Here is a 26,065-nt window from a genome sequence, read left to right on the forward strand (position 1 = left end):
AATGAATAATAAGTGTAGAGAAAAATCTCATTCTCATTGATGTGTCTTTGATACAAGAGCAACCGCTGTATATATATTACAAAAAGCATAAAAGAAAAGTTCTAAAAATCAACTTTTAGTCTCCTATTTAGTTACAAGTAATCAACTGCAGCTTTATGGACAGCATGGTTTAGGTAGTGCTTTAGATGTTGATTTCCTGACATTGCTTTGTGTGCAGCCATGTATTTCACTTATGATCCCTTGCTTTTTTGTGACAATACCTTCTTCCTTTTGCTGTTGCTTTTCACTTATCTTCTATTGCAGTGTGCTTTACTTTAACTTTTGTTGCTGCATGCATTTATTGGTCATTGCAAGGTACTTCATGTCTGCTTTTACTACTACATATATTTCCTCGTGTATTGCAGCTTTGTTGCTCAGTGTCCTCATGTCCTTCTTGTTTGCATTCATCATTCTCTTTATGTTTTACTTCGTGAGAACAACACTGAATATAAGGTAGGGGAGAAGTGGAAACCTAAGAAGATTTTGCTACAACCCATAAATTTTTGGAAGCCACGTTACAACTGCAAATAGGGAAATCAAAGGAGAGGATCTGAGATGCTTACTGTCATAACGAGGAGATCCAAGGTGGCGTTGGCAGTGGAGATAAAAGGTGCTCTATGATGAAAATATGTGAATGTAAGTTTGTGGAGTATAGAGAAGTCAAGAATTAGAGTGGGTGTGTGTAAGAGTGAGATCAGGGAGTGAGTGAGAAGAAACCTTACCAATGTTTGGCAGAGAGCTCAGCAACACCAATCTGGGAACCCATCGAAAATTTCAAAAATTCACAAGAGAGAGAGAGAGAGAACTCCTCACAAAAGTGCAATTGTGAGGAGTCATGATTACAATTGATTAGGTAACATTGGAGAGCTTGTTAACTTTATCTTAATAGTTGAGAACTCAATTTTATCTTGTTTACCAGAGTGATTGGGTTTATCCTCATTATGCCCATGCAAGTACAACAATGGTGAAACCATGTTGAGCTTGGACTGTAGATACTCAAAGCGAACTAAAACTAGTGATTTAGTCAAGAGATCAACAATTTGGTCTTTTCTTGAAAGTAACCGAACTTCCATATTATTGCAAGAACCTACTTATAGACAAAATGGTAGTCAAGTCTCATGTGTTTTGTCATTGCATGAAACACCGGATTGGCTGTTAGATAGGTTGCACCAATATTATCACACTACAAAACCAGTTTATGTTGAGTGACTGTATCGAGTTCTCTCAGTATAGCTTGAAGCCACACAACCTTTGTTGTTGCATTTGCAATGGCTAAATATTCCACTTCATTACTGGAGTGAGCTACCATGCATTGTGTCTTGGATGACCAAGAGATAAGATTAAAAACAAAATAAACATAATATCCACTAGTGGACTTTGTGTCACCAGGGAAACTTGCCCAATTAGCATCTAAGTAAACTTGAAGTTGGGAGAAAGGGCTTGGTCGAAAAAGAAGACCATAGTGGATAGTGGACTTAAGGTACCACAAGATTCGTTTATGGCACTTTACTGAACATCAATTTGGTTTATGCATAAATTGACACACGTTATTAATTGCTAATGAGATGCCCGGGTACCAGTTGATGCGCACCAATAGGCTGAAGAGCAGTGACATAGGCAGCCATGTTGGATTGAGTACCCTGAAAAGAAATATCAAAGAGGTGAAAGCATTTGATAGTAGCGTGGTCAGTCTTGCCACACACTTGGCTAATTGGGAGACATTCCAAGGAAGAGGGGCCGCAACCACAATCTCTGTCGTGAGGAGTATTAGAGGAAGAGTAGCATTGTTGTTGAGTAGACCAATCACTACTACAATTTAGGAAGACATCATTTTGTACTACAACGTTGGTTGAACCAATAACAATATCAATAGCAACAATATGTTTATCAAGGCATAGTTTGAAACTATGCAGATGTCTATACATGTCCTCAAGAGTGAAAGGATTCACACGAGTGGTGATGGATGTGACCAAGGGATCATATGAGGTGTCAAGACTGCCAAGCAATTATGAGACAAACTCATAATCATGGAGCGGTTGACCAATGGCAGTAAGGATGTCCACCATAAACTTCATCTTTTGATAGTAATTAATGAATGTAGTATGAGTGCAACTTCAGACTGGTCGGGTGACTAGTGTCAATTTACACCGAACAAGTCACAGCTTGTCATGTAAGAAATGTAGTAAATTATAACAGACTCGTACACAAGTAATTTTTTTTTTTTTTACAGTTCTGATTTACCCCCCCCCCCCCTCTCTCTCTCTCTCTCTCCCCTTTCCCCCTTCAACAAATCTCTAATTGTTGCTCCCCTCAAGGACTGAGAGAGTTGTGGGAAGATTCAAAGTCCATGGGGGCTAGAGTTATGGTTTTCATGTACCCCAGCAATATATGAGCTCTCAAGTTGTGTACGATGCCAGATTGAGTAGATGAATGAGTTATGTAGTTACTTCTTTTTATCAGCTAAATTTATGTCATATTTTGAAGCCAAATCGTTTTTGTTTATTAAGGTTGGTGGATGGAATATTGTTTGAATTTTCTAGTTTCGTAAAGAAGTAATTGCCACCTGTTTGTTTCTTGATTTAACCTTTTAGAATTCAGACTACCATTATTTCATTGAAATGGATATTGAGCAATATTGGTTTTAGGTATTTTTTTATTTTTTTAAAAGGACGAAAATAACAATTGCTTGAGGAGAGAAAGGGACGAAAATCACTAAGGAGAGAGAGAGAGGGGAAGGGAGAAAGGAAGAAAATCACTTATGATGAATCTCTATTGTTGCATCTACTGCTCCTCCGCCACATGCTCTGTTGCTTATGTGTTGTAGATCTGCTCCAGCAAAAGGCTGGTTGGTAGAGAAAGAAGACGAGGAGGAGGAGGAAGATGAAAATAAAGCTGAAGAAGATACTGGAAAGAGAGAATGGAGAAGGGAAAAGGGGGCGGAGGTTTAACTGAATGCACATCCACCGTAAATATGAAAAGTCTACTATGTGTTGGATTTTTACTGGTAGGTGTAAATGAGAAATACACACCTGACCATTTTGAAGGTTTTCCCATGTAGTATTGCCCTTTTTTATGCTTGACAACTAGGCTCAAATATGCATCATACAAGCAATGGATGTAGAGGAGAACATCTATTCGAGTGTAGACCAAACCGCACGGGATGTGGAGCAACCAACCTGAGAAAGAACACCTTCGTATAAAGACAACATCAATTGGTCTTACTAGAACAATTTAGCATACACTGGATTTGTCTTTTGCATGAAGTGATTGGAGGTTATATCATTGAGAAACTTGGGAGGGCTAGAGACAGTCATCAACAAATCCATAAAGCTACTGACCGTGGAGGTAAGGTGCAACTTGGGCTTTCCAAAGAATATAATCATCTTTAGTAAGCTTAATATTAACAAGGGAATGAATATGACTTGGGAAGATGGAGGCTATGGGATTGACGAAAAGAAAAGAATAAGACGAAATATGATCCATAATAGAGATGTAAGTTTACATACTACTCTTGATCAATGTTTTGAATACCGTACCGGATGATGTACCGGTCAAGACACTAAAACGAAATATTTCGGTATCGGTACCGTTTCGGAATATTTCGAAATACTCGATATATAAATAAATTACATATAAAAATTATATTCTAAAATAATAGTCTATATATAAATACATATATATAAATTATAAATAATCTAGTCTGAATTGTGGGTTAAAAAATAAGCTTGTAGTTTGAAAAAATAAAAATAAAAAACACTGACCGAAATATCGGCCGGTACTAGTTGAAATTGAGGCCGGTACGTCCGGTACTGGCTGATATTTTGGCCGGTATGAAATAGATATAGTACTTGTACCGGCCAGACGGCCGGTACGAAAAATTTCGGCCTGGCCGGTATGGTACGAAATTTAAAACTATGCTCTTGATACCATAAAGCAGAAGGCAACACTTTATCAACTATGAAATTCTCTTGTGAACACTTCGAGAGTTATAGTGTTATATTTAGAGGGTTGCTATAACTACAAAAAGATTATACAAAAGTAATCCCAAAAATTGACGTAATTTCATGTACTCTGTTAAATCTACTTTATAATAAAAGTAACTTTATAATCCGACGAACCAAATGAAACCACATCAGTTTGTAAGATTATTTTTGTATAATTCATTTGTGACTAAAGTATTTCTCTTATATTTATGAGCACACTATTTTAATAGTACAAGAGTTATAGATTTATAATGATTACAATTATGAGTCATGATTATAAATGATTACATAATAATTAACATTAGAGAGATAGTCAACTTTATTTTGAACACTACTTAGAACATATCTTGATCACCAGAGTGATTGAGTTTACATACTACTCTTGATCCATAATAGAGATGTAAGTTTACATACTACTCTTGATCAATGTTTTGAATACCGTACCGGATGATGTACCGGTCAAGACACTAAAACGAAATATTTCGGTATCGGTACCGTTTCGGAATAACATTTCGAAATACTCGATATATAAATAAATTACATATAAAAATTATATTCTAAAATAATAGTCTATATATAAATACATATATATAAATTATAAATAATCTAGTCTGAATTGTGGGTTAAAAAATAAGCTTGTAGTTTGAAAAAATAAAAATAAAAAACACTGACCGAAATATCGGCCGGTACTAGTTGAAATTGAGGCCGGTACGTCCGGTACTGGCTGATATTTTGGCCGGTATGAAATAGATATAGTACTTGTACCGGCCAGACGGCCGGTACGAAAAATTTCGGCCTGGCCGGTATGGTACGAAATTTAAAACTATGCTCTTGATACCATAAAGCAGAAGGCAACACTTTATCAACTATGAAATTCTCTTGTGAACACTTCGAGAGTTATAGTGTTATATTTAGAGGGTTGCTATAACTACAAAAAGATTATACAAAAGTAATCCCAAAAATTGACGTAATTTCATGTACTCTGTTAAATCTACTTTATAATAAAAGTAACTTTATAATCCGACGAACCAAATGAAACCACATCAGTTTGTAAGATTATTTTTGTATAATTCATTTGTGACTAAAGTATTTCTCTTATATTTATGAGCACACTATTTTAATAGTACAAGAGTTATAGATTTATAATGATTACAATTATGAGTCATGATTATAAATGATTACATAATAATTAACATTAGAGAGATAGTCAACTTTATTTTGAACACTACTTAGAACATATCTTGATCACCAGAGTGATTGAGTTTACATACTACTCTTGATCCATAATAGAGATGTAAGTTTACATACTACTCTTGATCAATGTTTTGAATACCGTACCGGATGATGTACCGGTCAAGACACTAAAACGAAATATTTCGGTATCGGTACCGTTTCGGAATAACATTTCGGAATACTCGATATATAAATAAATTACATATAAAAATTATATTCTAAAATAATAGTCTATATATAAATACATATATATAGATTATAAATAATCTAGTCTGAATTGTGGGTTAAAAAATAAGCTTGTAGTTTGAAAAAATAAAAATAAAAAACACTGACCGAAATATCGGCCGGTACTAGTTGAAATTGAGGCCGGTACGTCCGGTACTGGCCGATATTTTGGCCGGTATGAAATAGATATAGTACTTGTACCGGCCAGACGGCCGGTACGAAAAATTTCGGCCTGGCCGGTATGGTACGAAATTTAAAACTATGCTCTTGATACCATAAAGCAGAAGGCAACACTTTATCAACTATGAAATTCTCTTGTGAACACTTCGAGAGTTATAGTGTTATATTTAGAGGGTTGCTATAACTACAAAAAGATTATACAAAAGTAATCCCAAAAACTGACGTAATTTCATGTACTCTGTTAAATCTACTTTATAATAAAAGTAACTTTATAATCCGACGAACCAAATGAAACCACATCAGTTTGTAAGATTATTTTTGTATAATTCATTTGTGACTAAAGTATTTCTCTTATATTTATGAGCACACTATTTTAATAGTACAAGAGTTATAGATTTATAATGATTACAATTATGAGTCATGATTATAAATGATTACATAATAATTAACATTAGAGAGATAGTCAACTTTATTTTGAACACTACTTAGAACATATCTTGATCACCAGAGTGATTGAGTTTATTCCCTCATTAAATCGTAGCATATCCTCAGAAATGTATTTGAATTTGCAAGTGAGCATCTCTAAGACCAATAAAGATGGCATGTCGACCTCAGAAGATGAATAGAACTGGGATGGAGTGCCTTCTCTTTCTCTGGGAGAAAGTGTGAGGTTCAAGTGCCTTTGTATCTATCAAAGGTCTAAAGTCTCACCTCCTGTGAGCTGGTTCTGGGTTCTGTTACGGGGTTCTGGGTGGTAAGACGTAATGGAGTATGAGGACTTGGCATCACGATGGGAGAAGTTACAACTCTCCAAAGAAGAGAGCGAATGTTTCCATTTCAAACAAGGAAATACAAACAGAGAGGACAAACGGGGCCAATACTGTATAGTGGGGAAGGCTCTGACTGAGAAGGGAGTTAATAGCAATGGTTTTAGAACTACAATGTCCCAGATATGGAGGTTGGAAGTAGGGCTGATATCGGTCCGGTCCGGTCCGGTCTTGGGCCATAATGTGGACCGGACCGGACCTATTCGGTCTACATTTTCTCCACCCTGGACCGGACCGACTCACATATAGGTCCGGTCCGGTCCGGTCCATTTCGGTCCGGTCCGGTCCAGGGTCGGTCCAGTCGGTCTGGACATGCCTAAAATGGGCCATTCAGCCCATCTAAATGTGATTTTTTTTTTGTCCAATTTCAATTATTTTCGGCCCATTTCAAATTTGGTATATTTTTTTAACTAAAACTATTTAAAAAACTTGATTTTGAAAAATACAATGATAAAAAAAAAGTTAAAAGTTAAAACTAATCTATATAAAATAAAAAAAACCCAAAAAAAAAAAAATAATAATACAGATTTTGCCAAGGATTGCTACCCACTGATTTTGTATGTTAATATATATGGAGTATCAACAAAAAATAATAATAATACAGATTTTGCCAAGGATTACTATACTAATACTATATATTATATAATAATACATTAGTAATTTAGTACTAGACTATTAGTATATTTTTTTCTAATACCATATTAGAGTCTATTACTATACTAATAGTATATATTATATAATAATACATTAGTAATTTAGTATTAGAAGTAGACTATTAGTATATTTTTTTCTAATACCATATTAGAGTCTATTACTATACTAATACTATTATACTATATATTATATAATAATACATTAGTAATTTAGTACTAGACTATTAGTATATTTTTTTCTAATACCATATTAGAGTCTATTACTATACTAATAGTATATATTATATAATAATACATTAGTAATTTAGTACTAGACTATTAGTATATTTTTTTCTAATACCATATTAGAGTCTATTACTATACTAATACTATTATACTATATATTATATAATAATACATTAGTAATTTAGTACTAGACTATTAGTATATTTTTTTCTAATACCATATTAGAGTCTATTACTATACTAATACTGTATATTATATAATAATACATTAATACTATAAACTTATAGTGATTAGTTATTATCAATCATGATCAATATAAGTTATAACTTATAACTATATAATAGATTAATAGTATTAGTATTGGACTATTAGTAATATAGTATAGGCTATAGCTATATGTTAGTAATATACTAATATTAGTTATAGTGATTTAGTATAAGTTATAACTATATTACTATAACTATAAGTCTATAAGTCTATAACTATTGTCTTAGACTCTTACTCTATGTTAGACTATTACTAATTTACTAATATACTATTAGTATATATTTTTATTAATACCATATTAGACTTTAGAGTCTAGAAGTAGACTCTAGACTATTAATATAATACTTGTATTAGTATAAATATTAATAATTTAGTATTACTATAAAATTATAAATATTACTATTAGTATAAACTTATAAATGTGTATTAGTTAATAATTACTTAATGATGAATTAGTGATAGGATTAGGTTAATTAGTCAAATGAAAATTATATACTTAATATATATAAATTATTAAATTATATATATATTTAATTCGGTCCGGTCCGGTCCGAAAACCAGCCGGACCGTGGACCGGACCGAATTAATTCGGTCCTCTTATTTTTGGACCGGACCGGACCGGAACAACTCTCGGTCCGGTCCGGTCCGGACCGAATTGGCCGGTCCGGTCGGTTTTCCCGGTCCGGACCGCCCGATTATCACCCCTAGTTGGAAGGCTGGGTAACCTTTAAGGAGCTGGGTGAACAAGCATTTCTGATCGAGTTTCAAAAGATAGAAGACAAAGATAAGGTCTTGAGTGGACGTCCATAGTTCTTTGACAGACACCTACTCACCATGATGGAGGTGGATGACAATGTATCCATAGAGGCACTGCAATTTCGTTTTGAGCCTTTTGGATACAACTACATAACCTTCCACTTTCAGTTATGACAGAAAGTTTTGGAGAGCAGTTTGCAGAGTCCATAGGCCATGTCATTAGAGTTGAGGCGGAGACAGATGGTCGTGCATGGGGGAGGTGCCTTAGAGTAAGGGTGGCTGTGGACCTTAACAAACCATTGTTACGAGGGAAATGGTTAAAGCTTGATGATAAACAACACTAGATTTCTATTAAATATGAGAGACTGCAGAACTTTTGTTTTCATTGTGGTGTTCTTAATCACAAAGGAAAATGGTACTTGAGATCACGTACTACTCATCAAGGAGACACACAGGTCCCTACTCAGTTTGGTCCATGGCTTCGAGGACAACCCAAGAACACAAACATTTTTGATACACGAAGATATGGTGGCTCCAAGGGTGGAAACAATCAACAGAGAGGTCAGCAAGGTGGAGAGGGCAATTTGGTCCAAGAAGTTTCAATGCACAAGGTAACAGAGGTCTATCCAGAAAAGGTGGCGAAGGAGAAGGAGAAGGTGACAACGGAAAATAAGGAAGAAGGTTTTCGGGTAGGCCCATACCAGCCATCAACTGAGGGCACAGAAGGAGTAGGAACTCCTAATGATCTATGCCTCGGGAACATGTTTGGAAAAAAGGAGGTAAGTCAACTCTCAAACCATGCACAGACTACCTTTGTACAGGAGGGTGATAGGTTTTTAAAACCTTTTGTCCTCCAAGACAATCATGGTCCCCAAGTGGGGATGGTTGATGTAGCCAACCCAACTTCAGGTAATTATATCCCTCATGGTCCTACAAAGGTTTTAGTTTGTGAAGTAGAAGGGCGGGAAATTACAAAAGGCATTGTGATAACTCCTACTGTTGAGGTAAGTAGTTTTAAAGAGTATGATCAAAATAAAAGGATGTCCCTGGATATGTTACGTGGCAAAGATATTACCATGGCATCGATTAATGTTAATGGTATGAGTAATTTGAAGAAATGGAAAAGGAAAGCTCGTAAAAGTGATACTAATACAGAAAGCATAGAAGGCAATGGTAAAGCAAGCTTACCTCAAAATCCAAAGGGTATTGCGAGGAACAGATAGTAAAAGGAGTTCATCTCTGCAGGAAGGTTTTGCAAAGAAGACAAAGAGATGTTATGATAACAAAGGAATTACCATGGATGAGGCAGAGGCTGGCTCCCAGCCCTGCCATCATCAATGAGCATCTTGGTGTGGAACTGCCGAGGGCTTGGGAACCCTCGAATAGTTAATGTCCTTAGGAATTTAACTAAGGAAAAGTACCCCAATTTAGTTTTCCTAGTGGAAACTAAATGTAGAAGGAATAGGATGGAGGTAGTTAGGAGATGCATGCAGATGGACGGATGCTTCTCAGTGGACTGTGTGGGATTCAGTGGGGGTATTGCTCTTCTTTGGAAAGAGGAATGGAGTGTTAAAATTATCAATTATACAAGATGGCATATTAGTGCTTTGATCCAGGAGGAAAGGAGTGGACCAACATGGAAATTCACAGGTTTCTACGGACATCCAGACACATGAAAAGAATTAGTAGTTGGCAACTGTTAAAGATGCTCAAACCAACTAGCCCCATAGCTTGGTTATGTGCGGGGGATTTTAATGAGATCCTCCATCAATGTGAAAAGATAGGTGGAGCTAGTAGACCATATAAACAGATTGAGGAGTTCAGACAAGCTGTGGATTGCTATGGTCTCAATGACATCCACTCACATGGACAGGAATTTACTTGGTCGAACAATAGAAATGGCAGGGATTTTACAAAAGAAAAAATTGATAGGGCCTTTGGAAACAAGGAATGGAATGATATCTATACCCAAGGAGTATGCAATGTTCTCCCTGCCATTATGTTTGATCATTCTCCCTTGTCAATCAGCTTACATAACACCAATCATGGGATGAAGAAGAAAAGATGGTGTTTCAGATATGAATTGGCCTGGGAACTGAAGGAAGAATGCAAGCAGGTGGTGAGTGAGGCATGGCAGAAAACTTGTATAACAGATAGTAAGGCCAAACTACTAAGGACTAAGCTTGAATTCTGCCAAAAGGATCTGTTGACCTGGAGGCAGACACTAAAGCAACAAGAAGAGATGGTTATTTTAAAGGGGAAACAAAGCATTGGGCATCTTCAGAATATAGGTACAGGTGAGCACTTAACAACTATGAAACTTATTCAAGGGGAGGTGGTATCATCCATAACAGCAAATGATTGCAAGTGGAAACAAAGAGCGAAACAACACTGGCTTAAACATGGGGATAGGAACACTCAATACTTTCACATGCAGGCAAACCAAAGAAGGAAAATTAATGCAATCAAGTGCATAGAGGACTCCCAAGGAAGAAGCGTTACAAAACAGTCAGAAATTGGAGAGGTCTTCACAAGTTATTTATCCTCTCTTTTTACCACTTCCCATCCTTCATCTGTTGAACAATGTTTGATTGCACTGGATACTAGACTAGATATGGACATGAAGGCCTGGCTTTTAAATCCTTTCACTAGGGAAGAAATCAATGCAACAGTATTTCATATGAACCCCTTAGGGTTGCTAGGTCCTGATGGGTTCCCTGCTCAGTTCTACCAAAAACATTGGGAGGTAGTTGGTGACCAAGTGTGCAGTTATGCTCTTAAGTTCCTCAATCATGGGGGCTTGCTCAATGATGTTAATGATACATATATCTCACTCATTCCCAAAGTCAAAAGTCCCATAAAAGTAGCTGATTACAGGCCCATCAGTCTTTGTAATGTATTATACAAGATTGTGTCCAAAACCATTGCTAACAGACTGAAAAAGATACTGCCCCAGATCATTGCCCCCAACCAGAGTGCCTTTGTACCTGAAAGGCTAATATCTGACAATACCATGGTAGCCTATGAGATTCTACCCTCTATGAACTCAAGAATGCAAGGAAAAAAAGGTTTTATGGCCCTTAAATTGGACATGAGCAAGGCATATGATAGGGTAGAGTGGAAATTCATTGAAGCCATTATGATCAAGATGGACTTTCCTTCCCACTGGATCCACATCATTCAAGCTTGCCTAAATTCTGTCTCTTATTCAATTCTTGTAAATGGAGAACCTCAACAGATTTTTGTGCCTTCAAGGGGCCTAAGACAAGGGGACCCTCTGTCCCCTTATCTTTTTATCTTATGTGCAGAAGCCCTCACTTCTCTTCTAAACCAAGCTGAGGCATGTGGCAACTTAACTCCTGCTCCTATTGGTAGAGGCCCAATCACTGTGAACCATCTTTTCTTTGCTGATGACAGTCTCCTTTTCTGTCGAGCAAAGCATGAGGAAATCAAGTGTGTGCTAAATATCCTTGATCTTTATGAGAAAGGATCAAGACAGGTACTAAACAAGAATAAATCTGCTATTTTCTTTAGTAAGAACACTGCTCAGATTACTCAGCAACAGATATTGCTGCTAGCAGGTGTCCAATCCACATCTAGCTTTGAAAGATACTTGGGCCTACCTGCTTTGGTGGGTAAAAAAAAGATTGTCTCATTCCATTCCCTAATTGACAGAACCTGGACTCGAGTCTCTAACTGGAGGACTAAGTTTCTATCTGCAGCAGGAAAGGAGATTTTGCTCAAGGCAATCCTTCAAGCCATCCCCACCTATGCAATGGGAATGTTCTTGTTACCAGTATCCATTACCAGGAAGTTAAACCAGATTCTTAGGAAATTCTGGTGGGGATTCAATGAAGATTCCTCCAAAATTCAATGGGTTAAGTGGAAGGAACTCAGTGGCAGCAAAGAAATGGGAGGCCTTGGCTTTAGAGATCTAAGATGTTTTAATCTTGCTCTACTTTCAAAACAGGGATGGAGGATTCTTCAAAATCCAACATCCCTAGTGGCACAAGTGTTAAAGCAAAAGTATTTTAACAAAGGAGACTTGCTTGAAGCAAAGTTGGGAACAAGGCCTTCCTTTGCATGGAGAGGCATTCATGCTAGCTTAACTCTGTTAAAGAAATGTCTCATATGGAGGGTTGGAAATGGCCAGAAGATCAACATTTGGCAAGACAGATGGATTCCTTCACTACCTGCCCAAAAGATCTTGACTCCTCGAGAAGCAGACTGCTGGTGTGACAAGGTTAGTGATATTATTGAACCCCACCTGAAGCAATGGCAGGAACCTCTCCTTTGTGAATTGTTCACCCCTCAGGAAATAGAAGGTATCAAAGCCATTCCCATCAGTTTAGGGGGGAGAGAAGACATACTTATATGGCAGCTCTCCCAGAATAACAAATACACAGTCAAAAGTGGTTACCATCTCAGTAAAGATATGGAAAGAGAACAAGAAGGGGAATCATCACGCAAGAAAAGGGACTGCTAAGTGTGGAAGACAATTTGGAAACTTAATGTACCTCCTGCCACCAAGATGTTTATATGGAAAGCATGCAGTGAGGCCCTTCCCACTCTGGCTAATCTTAAAAGGAGAAAGGTAGTAGAGGACAACCTCTGTCTAATATGCAACCAAGAACCTGAGACTTCTGGCCATGCCTTATGGGGCTGTATTGGGGCAAGAGACGTGTGGTGTCAAGGTCCAATGAAAGTGCATAAATTATCTCTTCAAAGTGACTTGATTTTCAATGTTTGGGCAAGCCTGGTTGGCACACTTGCTCCAATGGAGTTAGACGAAGTTGCAGTCACAATGAGGGTGATATGGTCTAGAAGAAATGACAATTTGCATGGGAAAGGTTTTAAACATCCACAGATAATCACAGATCAGGTCAGGACAATAATTTCATCTCACAAGGAGTCCCTCCAACAGAAAAATGGTCTTAACACAAAGTTTCTGGCAAGAGCTAATAGATGGACAAAACCTGCAGTAGGGATCCTAAAAGTTAACTGGGACGCAGCCATGCAATCGAGGGAAGGAAAAATTGGTATAGGTGTAATCATAAGAGACCATCAAGGCCTTGTGGTAGGCGCTCTTCGTGCTAACAGACCCCTAAGAGGCAATGCTTTTGATGCGGAAGCTTATGGAATCCTTATGGCAACTGTTTTTTGCAAGGATCTAGGTTTAAGACAATTATGCCTGGAGGGGGATTCAAAACAGGTAGTGGATCTTTTGAACCAAGATGACTCCAATTGGAGCATGGGTGGATGCCTCATTACAGATGCCAAAAATATTTTAAATTCGACTGCTACTTGGTCTGCTTCACATGTATATCGTGAGGCTAATATGGCAGCTCATATGCTTGCAAAGGTTGCACTCGACTGCATTGAAGACATTTGTGAGATTGAGATGTGTCCAACCTGTATTTTTCCTTTGGTCACTAAAGAAATGAGCTGAATTGTATTCCTTTACTTTGTATCAAAAATATAAAGATGGCATGTCGCGAAATTAATAATGCTAAGGCATACATTAAAGTCCTAGAGAAATGGTGATCTTCATGCCATAGTTATAGGGAATTAAATGATCAAGGAGAATTAACGACTATAAGCCCATTTACTGGATAATAATAATAATAATAATAATATAATCGATGATTGCTACACGCCTATCACGTGACAAGTAATATATATATATATATATATATACTAATAAGATGTTACGTGTCTGAGGCACGTATGCGCAGTTCAAAGCATTAATATATTTTATTAAAATAAAAATAAAATACATATATCTTATTATTTTATTACTAATATATATCTTAAAAACTATTAAAAGATAGGCTATTTGTAAATTATTATAATGCTTTCCTATTATAATGAATACGAAAAGATAAATCTACATAAATCTATTTTTCTATTATAACATATTTTCAAATTGGAAATTGAATCCATGATTATTATTATAATAAATCTGATTTATTAACATATTTAAATATATTAATAGTAGAATAGAAACCAATAAAAATCATAAAAGTAATCATAAATAGAATGTAAATAAAAATACAATTGTATTCCTATGTTCTGTAATTATTACAAACGGATGGAAAGTTAATGAAAACCAACATATTCCGTTAAAACAAGAAATTTCTATTAAAACAAGAAAATTCCGTTTCATAGACTCTTTATATATATATGGATATATATAAAAGAAGAAAGCAAGAAATTGGGTAAACAAGATAAACGTCATTTCTCTCTTGCACTCCCTCTGCTGGATATAGAAAACCTGCGACAAGCGTGCGTCCCTTAATGAGGATTTAGCCTTTCGGGTCCGACAGCTTCCAATTTTGACCATTTTATCTTTGTAGGAGTCCACCGCCGGTTTGGCCATTTGCGAATACCATGCTTGTGAAACCAACTCGGTGGTACCGCGACTTGGTAAAAACTCCGAAGCCAAAAAGAACAGCTAAAGTCAATGCTTACAATTTCACTACGATGCTATCGGCATTCACTGTGTATTACTGATAATGAGGCACACAAGTCCGACTGCTTCAATGGGAGCGACTAGCCAAAAAATTAACTGTACTGTTCACTCACAAACTGCCACATCTTTTACTTTAAATTGTAAAAATTTTAAATTTACACCCAAAACTACCTATATCTTTCAATTTGCACCCCAGATTAAAATCTAACTATAAAGAGGGAAAAGAGATTTTATCAAGTGACATGATTTTAATTATCAGACTTGAATGAAGTGTGAAACATATTGCTAGTTTTGGGTGTAAATTCAAAACTCTTATAATTTAGGAAGCTAACTGAAAACTAGGATAGTTTACAAGCGAAACGTGATCTCCCCCAAAAAACTGAATAGGCAATGAAAAATCCACTCCTGATTGCTCAATGACTAGGTTGAATGACCTACAACTTTCTGTACATGCTAAATCTTCCATCTTAACAGTTAGCCAAAGATCAAAATTCAAGCTTGACTGTCTAAGGTTTGCCGCAAATCAGCTTGGATACGCTTAGAAAGAGTATTAGTGAAGAAATTGCGTATCTCTGGTATAATGCACTTCATTAGGTGGGAGTACCTGCATATTTGCATTGGAAGATTTATGATTTTTCACACGGTATTACAGAACAAAGTCTAAGTCACTACTAAAATTCAGTAAACAAATTGTAATCTAAGTAACATTGATATCTCCTACACCCAAGAGCTAAATATAAACCAAACAGCCTCGCGTTATAATAGTGACACTATTAAAAAAGATAAATGTTTGTTTATGATTATCGTTGTGTATATATGCATATATACATGCATAAGTGAGCGTGTTTGTGCGCGTGCATTTTGAGAGAGAGAGAGAGAGAGAGAGAGCAATACACCGGCGAGTAGATGTCAGACAGATATAACATACCATGGCTTGGCACTCAATTTGTCAAACTGCTCCAAAATAAACAGTATGCATGCTTGCCTCAACGACATAGCATTAAAGGCCTCCGATAACTCATACATGAGAGAAACATTTTCCACGCAAATATCCTTCAGAAGATAATGAGAAGCAATCAGATTAACCAATAATGCAGAAAATAGAAAAGCAATGATCAAACTAATTCCATGGCAAACCTGAGCAATGGCATACTCGCAGAGACGCTTAAGACCATCCAAAAGATACTGATCAGCAGCTCTGAGGAGATCCTGGGCAACATCCAGATCAACTTCTAATGATCCTGTGTATATGAATCTGAATTCACAACAAACATTAGGAAGTATCAGCATAAAAGTCGGGCCCATTTACATATATTTATAGCAATGAGAAGCCGCAAGAGGGAATAAGCATAAACAGGAATATAAAGGAAACAAAGTTACTTTTACTGAGATTTCCAATAATTAAGGGTACGAATAGATTATAGCAAAATGTAAGGTAGAACCCCAAACTCGCACCTCATCATCAGCTCAAAAACATTCCATTTAATATTTGGAATTTCTACATCTTTAGCATCCCTCTCCTGCAATACAAAGTCATAAGACTACATATAAAACAATAAATAAATACAATCCCCCGAACTCTATAATTTTCTGCCAAAGAAAGTTGTCTGAAGCTGGATTATCTTTAATATAAGGTGCAAGATACTTAAAAAAAAAAAACCAGCTCATCAAAAAAGATATATATATATATAAGGTGCAAGATCAAAACGGATCAGATTGGCCACCTAACAACCAGCTCATCAGCATTAAAATTCTGTGATGTATCTGATAATGATGGAACTCTAATGCAAAATCACCTTAAATTATCTTTAAGAGGAAAGACGAAGGAGAGAAAATGAATGGCCAAAGAAGTTTGGTTACAAGATCATCATATAGCAGACACAAGCATCTAGGTTTAAAACAAATCAGTACTCACCCTATAGCCACCATCAAACATTGCACGGAATGCATCCGAAGAAGCAAGAAGACAAATTCTGTGAGCATAGAACCGCTTACCTGATAAAAGAAGCATACACACCCATAGAATGTTATGTTAATCAAAATTCATATTCATCAGCTGCTTAGAAATAGAAACAAATCATTTTACTCAATAATCCAATAACAGAGAATGCAAGAAATATTCCAACCTTCAACTAAGAATGTGACATCAGAAAGTGTAGGATTGTTTACATATTGCTCACCTAAATACACCTGCAACAAAAGTTTTGCAAGACAAACAAACAGAAAGCCTTAATTCAACTGGCAATATTTTATGTCAGTGTTAGGAAAGTATTTGCACTCAACACCAAACATCATAACTGCCAATTCAATTTTAAAAAGCAATAATCGGATGGGAAGTGGTGGACCCCTATCCAAAAATCTAATATGAATGACTCACTATTCACTCGGTTTCTGGCCCATAACCGTAATGTAGGAGAGATTGCCAAGTGGTTCAAGGCGTAGCATTGGAACTGCTATGATTAGGATGACATTCTTTTCATTCGAATGGAAAAAATGGTATTCATCAAGAAATAGGGATAAAAAGTAAATCTACCCCATATTCAAACCTCAAATTCTTGGCAGAAGTTCAATTACTACTTCAAATAAAGAAAGTAGCATACAACTCAACCTAAAAATATGCATTTGTTACACTACTACCCACATAAGAAAATAAATAAGGTCAATTCATTATCCCATTTCCCTAACCAAATAAAGAACCTGCAGGTTTGGTGATGGAGGAGCAGAATCCAAAGGAGAGAGTGAAATAGCTTTGGTAGCCAACTTGTGCAAGGCTACTGAACCATCACGTTGCTGCTTCAGACTTGTAGATTCTAGAAGCCCAATCAATAAGTCTAAACCTGCAGAGAGATGTACGTGCAGCAACAAGAAATTAAAACATGGAAATCTAGGTGAAACCAATGAAGAATCTACAGGCCAAAATAGGAAAAGGGAAGAAAAGATGACGCTTGAGAAAAGCTAGATTATCTGTACCACTGCTATGGATAAAAATAGTGTTTTGATCTCCAGGGGCACAAAGATGAGCAAAAGCCAAGGCCACCTTTGTTTGAACAGCTTTCTCTGAAACCCGCATCAGATATAGCAGGTGATTTAGTACCTGTAAAGGCATTGTAGGAATTGGTACACTAGTCACACCAAATATGTTTATACAATGAATAAAACAGCTAAGTAGCACATAATGCAAGCCAAAAAATCCAGTAATATAAGGTAAAACTCACTCGCCCATGAATCTTGTCCTGTAATCTTTTCAATGTCTTTGCTACGCAATCTTTAGTTGGCTGCAAATTTGACATGTCAATTATAAGGGACAAATAATTAACAAAATTTGCCGCAGGGCAGACTTCTGTGCCATGAGAACAAGGAGATCAATGAATCTTGGTGCATGCCAAATGAATGAAAAAATAAAATCAACCAAGATCTAGACAGAGGGTAAAAACTGAACTCAAAATATAAATAATAAAAAGAAGGCATACTTGAACTGTGAATTCTCCATCTTGAAGTTTCTGAACACCACCAACTTTGATAATATCTGCAACATTGTCCTACAGAAGAAACTAAAACCAGTTACAGTAGATTACCAGCATTAGATGACTGAGAAAGGACAAACTGACAATGAAGATTAAAATTAAACAATGGCCCAACAAACTCTACCTCATTATCTGCAAGACCATATAAAGCAAATGCAGCATTATGTTGCAAAGATCCATTTTTTGAATCAAGAAGCTTAAGTAGAGGCATTATGCCTCCACCTTGAGCAATGCCAGCTTGGTTGTGTGTATCCTAAAAATATGAACTATTTATCAATCCAGGAAAACATACATCCCTAATAATAATATTATTAGTAATCACTTAAAGGGAAAGAGATGCTGACCTGAGCCAACCTCCCAAGTGCAAAAGCCGACATCTCACTAAGCTGTGTATCTGGTGACTGAAGCATCTCAATTAACGGCCGGACGGCACCCCTCTGAACAATGTGTACCTGCATGAACCTCATCCTCATATAACAGCCGATAAAAGAATATGCAACAATAGAAGGGGATTCAAGGTATGGAAACAGTAAATTCTAAATAAAGAAATAAAATTTTAATCCACCTTGCAATCAGAATCAGCTCCAGCAAATTGACCAAGTAACAGAGCTGCTTCTCTTTGGCTTTCCGGACAGCAGGAACTGTCATCAAAGTGATGAACTTATTGGTGGCCAGTACACAGGAGATTTTTTTTTTTCATTTAAAAAAAAAAAAAAAACTCAACAAGTAAAATATTAATTAATAGATCTGCCCATGAATTTCAGTTCTCCTTAACTTAACAGATCTAAAAATTATAGATCTACGCAAAAAAATCTGTTCTCCTTAGCAAAAGTGAATTTGGCGAGTAACAGAAGGAAAAAAATCGGTGTTACCTAAGCAATCTGATAACAGGTTGTAAAGCTCCAGAGAGGAGAACTTCTTTTTTAACTTTTGGGGATGAGTGGACCAGGTTACCAATCACACCAACCTAGAAACTCCAGAAAAAAAGTCAAAAAATGTTTAAATAAGGCAAAATGCAGTAACAAAGCCAAAGTATGCAGAATGAAATAGGATACTATAGATCGGTGCCAACCGATTCATAATGTATAGTGGCATCCTCAGACCAAAGCATCAGTACAAGGGTTGGTAGAGCATTGCATTCTACAATCTGCCAATTTGCAATTCATATCAGCAACTGCACCAAAAGAAGTGGTAAGAAAAACATGAAGTAGAGATAACTCATCAACCTGAGTTTTGTTTTCATCATTTTTGAATGCAAGGGTTCGCAGGGCCCCTGCAGCTGCTCTTTGTACCTTTGTACCCACATACTCGAGCAGTTGAACAAGAGGAGGGATACCACCTTCGATCCTGCCATGAACAGCTAGTTATATCATGAAGAGGATAGAATGAAAAAAATGAGATGCGAGAGCAAGGAAACAAACAAACCTGACACGGGTTTTAATGCAGCTATTTTCATGAGCTAGGTTAGTTATTAAATCAGCAGCTCTCCTAATAACACCATTGACTGCTCGGGAGTTACAACCATTCTTGTGCCTCTTTAACAAATCCACAAGATGTGGTAGAGCTCCAGCATCAACTATGAGCTGTTGATGTTCTGGCTGAATAATTCACACAAAAAAGAAAGAAAGTACGAGTTAAAACATATCCTCTGAAATGAAACCGTGAGTAAATGTCCACAAAGAGACAGCAAATTCCGCATTGATTCTATGGCCATGTTTAATTACACAATGAGACTAACCTTAATAAAAATGATGATATTTCACTAACCCATTTTCATTGCAATGCTATGATTTTTCTCCACAACTATACAAGTCGAATTAACATAGGAAACAATTACAAAACTCCACTCATAAGTCATAATAAGCAACAGCTGATTGAGAACAATAAATGAGCAGAAAATTTTCTGCCAAAGAACATCCAATAATTACCACCCCAGAAGTGAGGCTATGCACCAAAGGGCCATAGCAACAAAATTCACATTTGCTTCTTATTACTGATCCAATAACCTTTCCAATGTTTCCTACGAGAATAAAAATAGTAAGTCCAAAACTTCTAGACCAAGGTCAATTTCTAGTCCCTCCTCCCCTATTATTCGATTTCATCCAGCAGACAGATTATATAGAATGATCTACATGAAAACATTACTGAAGCCAATGCAACCAGATAATTTCAATTACACATACCTTCGACAGAGTTATTTTTAAGAATGAGCTAGAATTTAACATTAGATATTACTCAACAATAACTTTTTAGATAGCAACTAATAAAAAAGGACCACTCAAGCATGGCCATTACAAGAAATTTGATTTACATTTTCTAAGAGTGCCAAGTAGTTCCACAGCAAACAGAGGAGAAATATCAAAAGTTAAGTCAGTCAATCACAATAAAAGATAAATATCTTAACCATATAAATCGTGCTAATATAAATTCTAAAATGTGACAATTTGAGAATACTTCCAATGAATTTACACCGAAGCAAAACAAAAGCAAGAAAACAATACACTCTAATTACTTTGACAGCGAGAAGTCCAAGTGCATAAGCGCTTCCTTTCTCCACCTCATGCTCATAAGGCCTCGGACTGCTGTCGCCTTTTACCACTGCCGGTGCCTGGAGATGCTTTACCAAAGCTGGAACAGCTCCACAGTCCACTATCACGTTTACCATGTCCTCTGCTCAAGAAATCACCAAAAACCTCAACAACGACCACAGACGAAATATTTCACATGACGTAACTTATGAAAAAATTGAAGTTATCCATATCAACCCTATGCAATTTGAATTACTCGATCAAATGATTATATCGTTCACGATCTGCTCCAAGGAATGATCAAGAAAATCCCATACATTCAAGAAATCAGGTAAATCAACAAAATCATGTAATTCTTCGATTTAACACATAGTAAAGAGATGACGAATCTGAAGAAGCAGAAGCAGCAGATTAGCGACTTAGCAAATATTTGACCACTCGATGATATGGAGCCGATTGATTTAACTCTTCGAGCTATCTTTTTCTTCACTAGTTCATCCGGACAGTACGCATAAACAAAAATACACACCTAAATGATATCTATAAAAGCGTGAGGCGAAAACTGTACCGTTTTCCGCTAGTTGGGAGAGGAAAACAGTGGCACGCCTGGCAGCGGAGCGATCGGCTTCGGCGGAAGAGAAAGTAGAATGAAGGAGATTCACGTGGGCAAGTATCTCTGGGACAAGGTCGTGGTCCTGGGGAGCCAAGCAGTGGCGGGGCTGCTCAAGAACGAGAAGCTTGCGCTCCCCACTCTCCTCGTTTGGGTGTTCGAATTCAGGCTCCAGCTTCCGCTTCAAGCTTCGTGTGGAAGCGGGGGGCGGACCCCTCTGGTTGTCCTGATCCATGGGTAGTGGTGGTGGCGGCGGCGGCGGCGGCAAGGAGTGGTAGATGTAGAGGAAGCGCGGGAGATAGTTTGGGAAAGTAAAGTTCAGTTTTGGGTTTGGTAGGTGAAGTGGAAATGGGGATGGGGGTGGGAGGGTTCGCCCGCCAATTTATTTTACATATTTTTCCCTTTTGAGAAAGTGCGTTCCCGCGCTCCGGTTATGAATGAATTTGAAACGCTGACATGCGCTCCTTTTATTTTGGGAAAATGCTTTCACTTGAAAAATATATGGTTCCCTTTACTAGTATATGAAATTATTAAATCTTATCAACTAATTATTGTACAAATTATAAAATACACCTATGAAACATATTCAATATATACGCATAAGTAATTAGGTTATATATCATATATTTAATTATAAAAGTGTTATACTTATATTATTAGATAATACATACATACATACATATATATATATGTGTGTGTATATACATAGGTGTATGTATATATTTATCAATATATGAATAAATTTTAATCGAGTCGAGCTAACGAGTAGACTCTAGCATAAATAAGTGGGCCTTAATGAGTCTTAGCCGAGTTAAGTCGAGTTTATTTGGGTATGTGTCATTTATTAATCAAACGGGTATCTATTTTCATGAGTAAGACTTTTTTTCCATGAGTTGAGTTCTATTCAAGTTTAACTGGGCGAGTATCAAGCAGCCTATCGAATAGACTGATTCATTTACAGTCCTAGGTAAAGTGGCTATATATTTTGCTCACCTCACGCTTACTTGATCGTATCCATTGAAAGGATCGGTGAGTTGTTCAAGCTATTTGTTTGGCCCCAATATAACTTGACCAATTCTCAAAATATAAATCTATTACAACTATAAATCCAATTCACCTAACATACAAACCAATCCAAAACATAGTAATTAAGATTGAATTTGTACCGAAACGAGTTGAATTCGAATGAGGATGTTCAAACTCAATTGGCATGTGTTAATGTCGTGTTTCGCGGGCCTGGACAACTTTACGCCATCGGTATTCGAGCGATCACCTACACAATAACTAAAGGGGGGGACTTTGAGGTCTGTTGATGCTCCGATGCTTAAGTCAGTAATGGTGAAGGAGATGATAAACAAAAATGAAGATGAGAGTGTAAGGTGATAATGATTGATTTACTGATTACCTTGTTTACTGCTAGTAACGTCCTATTTATAGTTACCGACCAAGTCCCCACCATAATGCGGTGTTGCATAGTAGAGAATAATATGCTTGTGTTGTTTGTTCACCGAGCTACTCTTGGGTCTTCACCTTGTCGAGCTGCAAAGGGATCATGCTTGCTGTTCATTGCTCGGGCCTTGGGCCGCATTGAATGCGGCATGCTTTTTGCTCTGGGTTGCATTAAATGCAGCATGCTTTCTATCCCAGATCCCTTCCATCTTATTGACACTCCTGCCAAGTGGTTGTATGCTATGTTTCTTCCTTCTCAAGCTTTGCCTACGTCTTTTGTCCCTTCGACATGAACCGACCCGGATCTCCTGCCTAAGGCTTGATCTAGGTATTACTTGTTTGACCTAGACCATGTGATATGGCTGGGCCTTGCCTCTAGCCCAATCCAACCCAGACTATATATCTGGGTTGTGACCTGGGCCCATTCTTCGGCCCAATATAAGGGATTTTCTCCCTTCATAGTACCCTGCGAATTTTTAGCACATTTGTGAGCTGGAAATTCAGAGAGAGATTTTTTTTCTGGTCTGGAAATGTAGAAGATGAACGGGCAAGTGCCTGTTTGCCGTTGACGTGAACCGATCTCTCCGTAATCATTAACTCCGGCCTCATTAATTAAAGCTATTTTCTAGCATGCCAACGTTACCCGAGATTGGTTCGTTTCGTGTACGCGTGCTGTAGGTAAACGTCGCGCCGTGTTCCTACAGCCGAGGCATCTCTTTGAATCATGTGCCGCTGTTTCAGATATGTGACTGTTCCATCATGCTGTCCCTATTTATTTCTTCTTCCTCATTCCTTCTCTTTCTTCTTTCCTTTCATCTTCGTCTTACTCTTCTCCTTTTATTTTTTTGAAGCTTTAATAGTTTCTCCAATTCTTCCGTCTACTGCCACCATGACTAAGCGAAGTGCGAACGAAGCCCATTTCAACTATTATGCTAGGAAACGATGGACGTCAGCCATGTCTAACAACGAACTTCGTTTGTTCTGCAGAGAATTCTCCATTCATGCTAGGATTGCTTTGGAAATTCTCTAACATCATGTCACAATGGTGGACGAGCAAGGCCTGTCGACAAAGGTGGCCCTTTATCCCCATATGTTTTCTATTGGGCTGCATCTTCCATTCTGCCATTCGGTGCGCGACATCCTGGACTTACTGAAATTTGCTCCGGCACAACTCAATCCGAATGCTTGGCGCTTGGTCCTGGCCAGTTGTGTAGCCTTTCGAATCATTCTGAGTGGTTCCAAAGATTATCCTGATCTAACTGCTCGGGAGTTTCTAAGTGTATATCGAATCAATCGGCTTGATGGGAACATTTGTAATTTCCAATCCTACTCTGCTGAAAAAATGCTTCACAAATTTGGAAAAGCATTATTCGTCAATAAAGGAGTGGCATCAGTGATTCTTTTTTTTAGGGGCTCTGGTTGGGAATGCTCGGAGGGGGAGCATGAATACAATGAGTTCCCTGTCCGATCCATTTGGGATAAGGTTCCGACCACCAAATCTCTTGCTATTACATTATCGGAGAGAGAAAAATTCAAAATTGTCCCTGTCATATCTTGGGTAATGGCTTATCCTGACCTAGCCGAATCCGACGCGTTACTAAATAATGGTTACATTCGTCGCTACCTTGTTCTCCCGCACCGCACTCATGTGTTAGGTCGAGACTTCTTATCGGGTTCACTCTCTCATTCAAGAGAGAAACGTCGTGCGGTTTCCCTTCCCAAAGATAAACGCGCCAAGCGGTCTCATACAGAGGAATGGACTTTTGCTCCCACCCAGTTAGTTCCTGCCAGAGAGGTCCCAGCCACTTCACCACGCCCCACTAAACCAAATGCCCCTCGTAAGAAGAAGAAGAGCTCTCAACAAGTCACCCCAGATGGTGGTAGTTCTGGCTGAGCCGCTCCAGGGCGTGGCTCTCACCAAATGTCTTCAGAGGGTGTTTCTCACCGAGCTTACTCGGAGAGTAGCTCCCACCGAGCTGCTTCCAAGGGCAGTTCTCGCCGAGCCGCTCCTAAGAGTAATTCTCGCCGAGCTCCTTCAGAGGGTAATACTCAATGAGCTGCAGTGGGTTCCCACCGGGCCTTTCTAGGAAAACAACCCTTGGAGGTAATTCTTTGAGATTTCTAAATCCCTTCCCTTTGTTACATTCGTTTAAGTAGAAGATGATAGCAAGCCTTCCTTTGCAGGTCCTGTGAGGAGAGAAGGAGCAGACTTTGCCATTGCTTTTCTTTTTGCTTCAGCCTTTCAAGACCTGGTGCCTCGGGGTCCAGGGTAGGCGACGGGCATTTTTCCCTCCTTTGAGGACACTTTCCATGAGAAGGAAGTCCCTTTGTACAGGCCACCACCTCACTTCGAGGAGTGTTTAACTAACTCCCATATTTCTCCCACGGAACCCTCTGGCCTGGCTTCCCCTGGTGGCCCTTCAATTCCCATTCCAACGTTTTTTGCCTCTCCTCCCGTTCTGCCTTTAGAGATAGAGGTTCCTTTTGCCGAGGGCGAGGGTTTAACCTCTTCTGAGATAGCGGAGCTATGCTCCGCAGAGGTTGCCGAACGGTTCGAGGCCATGGAGCCATGTTCCAAGGGGGTTACAAAACCCATTCCTCCCAAAGTTCCAATGCTCTCACCTATGTTGGATTAGGCTGTCGAGCCAATTCTCTCAATGATCCCAGGAGTTTCCCCTTCATGCTCCGCAGAGGTTGCCAAACGATTCAGGGCCATGGAGCCATGTTCTGAAGGTTATGGAACCCATTCCTCCCGAAGTTCCAGTTCTCTCACCAATGTTGGAACAGGCTGTCGAGCCAGTTCCCTCAATGATCTCAGGAGTTTCCCTTCGGTTGGCACTGCTCAAGTATTTGTTCTTCCTCCTTTGCTTTTCTCTATTCCTTCATTTTTTCATTCTATGCGGAGCCACTTATTTGTCTCAGGAAAGCCACGCCCCTTAAGCTGAGTCCCCCCTTTTCAAGAAGACGTTGTAATGATGGAGGTGGAGGACAATTCTTCCCCTGCTTGCAGTCCACCCTGCTTGGGAGTTGCCAAGGGCGAGAGTTCAACCCAAGCCGAGGAACTGCCAGGTTCGCAGTTCATCCTTCCACAAGA

General features: G+C 38.1%; 3 protein-coding genes across 3 annotated transcripts; 2 read left to right on the forward strand and 1 right to left on the reverse strand.

Annotated features, from left to right (window-relative positions):
• The first annotated feature begins 10,024 nt into the window (after nt 1-10,024).
• Nucleotides 10,025-12,874, forward strand: LOC118349911. Its single transcript, XM_035695866.1, has 2 exons — nt 10,025-11,456; nt 11,697-12,874. The coding sequence occupies exons 1-2, from the start codon at nt 10,025-10,027 to the stop codon at nt 12,872-12,874; spliced, it is 2,610 nt and encodes an 869-aa protein (XP_035551759.1).
• Nucleotides 12,875-12,919: 45 nt separating this feature from the next.
• LOC118349912 lies at nt 12,920-13,837 on the forward strand. Its single transcript, XM_035695867.1, has one exon. It carries the CDS (start codon nt 12,920-12,922, stop codon nt 13,835-13,837), a length of 918 nt encoding a protein of 305 aa, XP_035551760.1.
• A 1,189-nt stretch (nt 13,838-15,026) lies between these two features.
• On the reverse strand, nt 15,027-21,876 carry LOC108986100 (ARM REPEAT PROTEIN INTERACTING WITH ABF2-like). The gene is made up of 19 exons (XM_018958622.2): nt 21,481-21,876; nt 20,897-21,054; nt 19,810-19,982; nt 19,611-19,731; nt 19,457-19,531; nt 19,257-19,351; nt 18,950-19,025; nt 18,729-18,836; nt 18,509-18,637; nt 18,331-18,399; nt 18,076-18,135; nt 17,831-17,954; nt 17,558-17,697; nt 16,987-17,050; nt 16,776-16,855; nt 16,316-16,380; nt 15,998-16,115; nt 15,789-15,913; nt 15,027-15,464 (listed from the first exon to the last, which is right to left on the reverse strand). The coding sequence occupies exons 1-19, from the start codon at nt 21,755-21,757 to the stop codon at nt 15,353-15,355; spliced, it is 2,169 nt and encodes a 722-aa protein (XP_018814167.2). The 5' UTR covers nt 21,758-21,876; the 3' UTR covers nt 15,027-15,352.
• Between the last annotated feature and the right edge of the window lie 4,189 nt (nt 21,877-26,065).

The sequence above is a fragment of the Juglans regia genome, chromosome 11 (assembly GCF_001411555.2).
Source record: "Juglans regia cultivar Chandler chromosome 11, Walnut 2.0, whole genome shotgun sequence".
NCBI lineage: Eukaryota > Viridiplantae > Streptophyta > Magnoliopsida > Fagales > Juglandaceae > Juglans > Juglans regia.

Excerpts from the sequence above, each read along its gene's own strand:
- LOC118349912 (XM_035695867.1), top strand. The coding sequence starts at position 12,920 with ATGTTTATATGGAAAGCATGCAGTGAGGCCCTTCCCACTCTGGCTAAT.
- LOC108986100 (XM_018958622.2), bottom strand. The coding sequence starts at position 21,757 with ATGGATCAGGACAACCAGAGGGGTCCGCCCCCCGCTTCCACACGAAGC. Across the intron at positions 19,983-20,896 it reads TTGGACTTCTCGCTGTCAAA|CCAGAACATCAACAGCTCAT; the intron begins GTAATTAGAGTG and ends TGAATTATTCAG. Across the intron at positions 17,698-17,830 it reads TATTTTTATCCATAGCAGTG|GTTTAGACTTATTGATTGGG; the intron begins GTACAGATAATC and ends ATCTCTCTGCAG.
- LOC118349911 (XM_035695866.1), top strand. The coding sequence starts at position 10,025 with ATGGAAATTCACAGGTTTCTACGGACATCCAGACACATGAAAAGAATT. Across the intron at positions 11,457-11,696 it reads AAGAATGCAAGGAAAAAAAG|AAGCCCTCACTTCTCTTCTA; the intron begins GTTTTATGGCCC and ends TCTTATGTGCAG.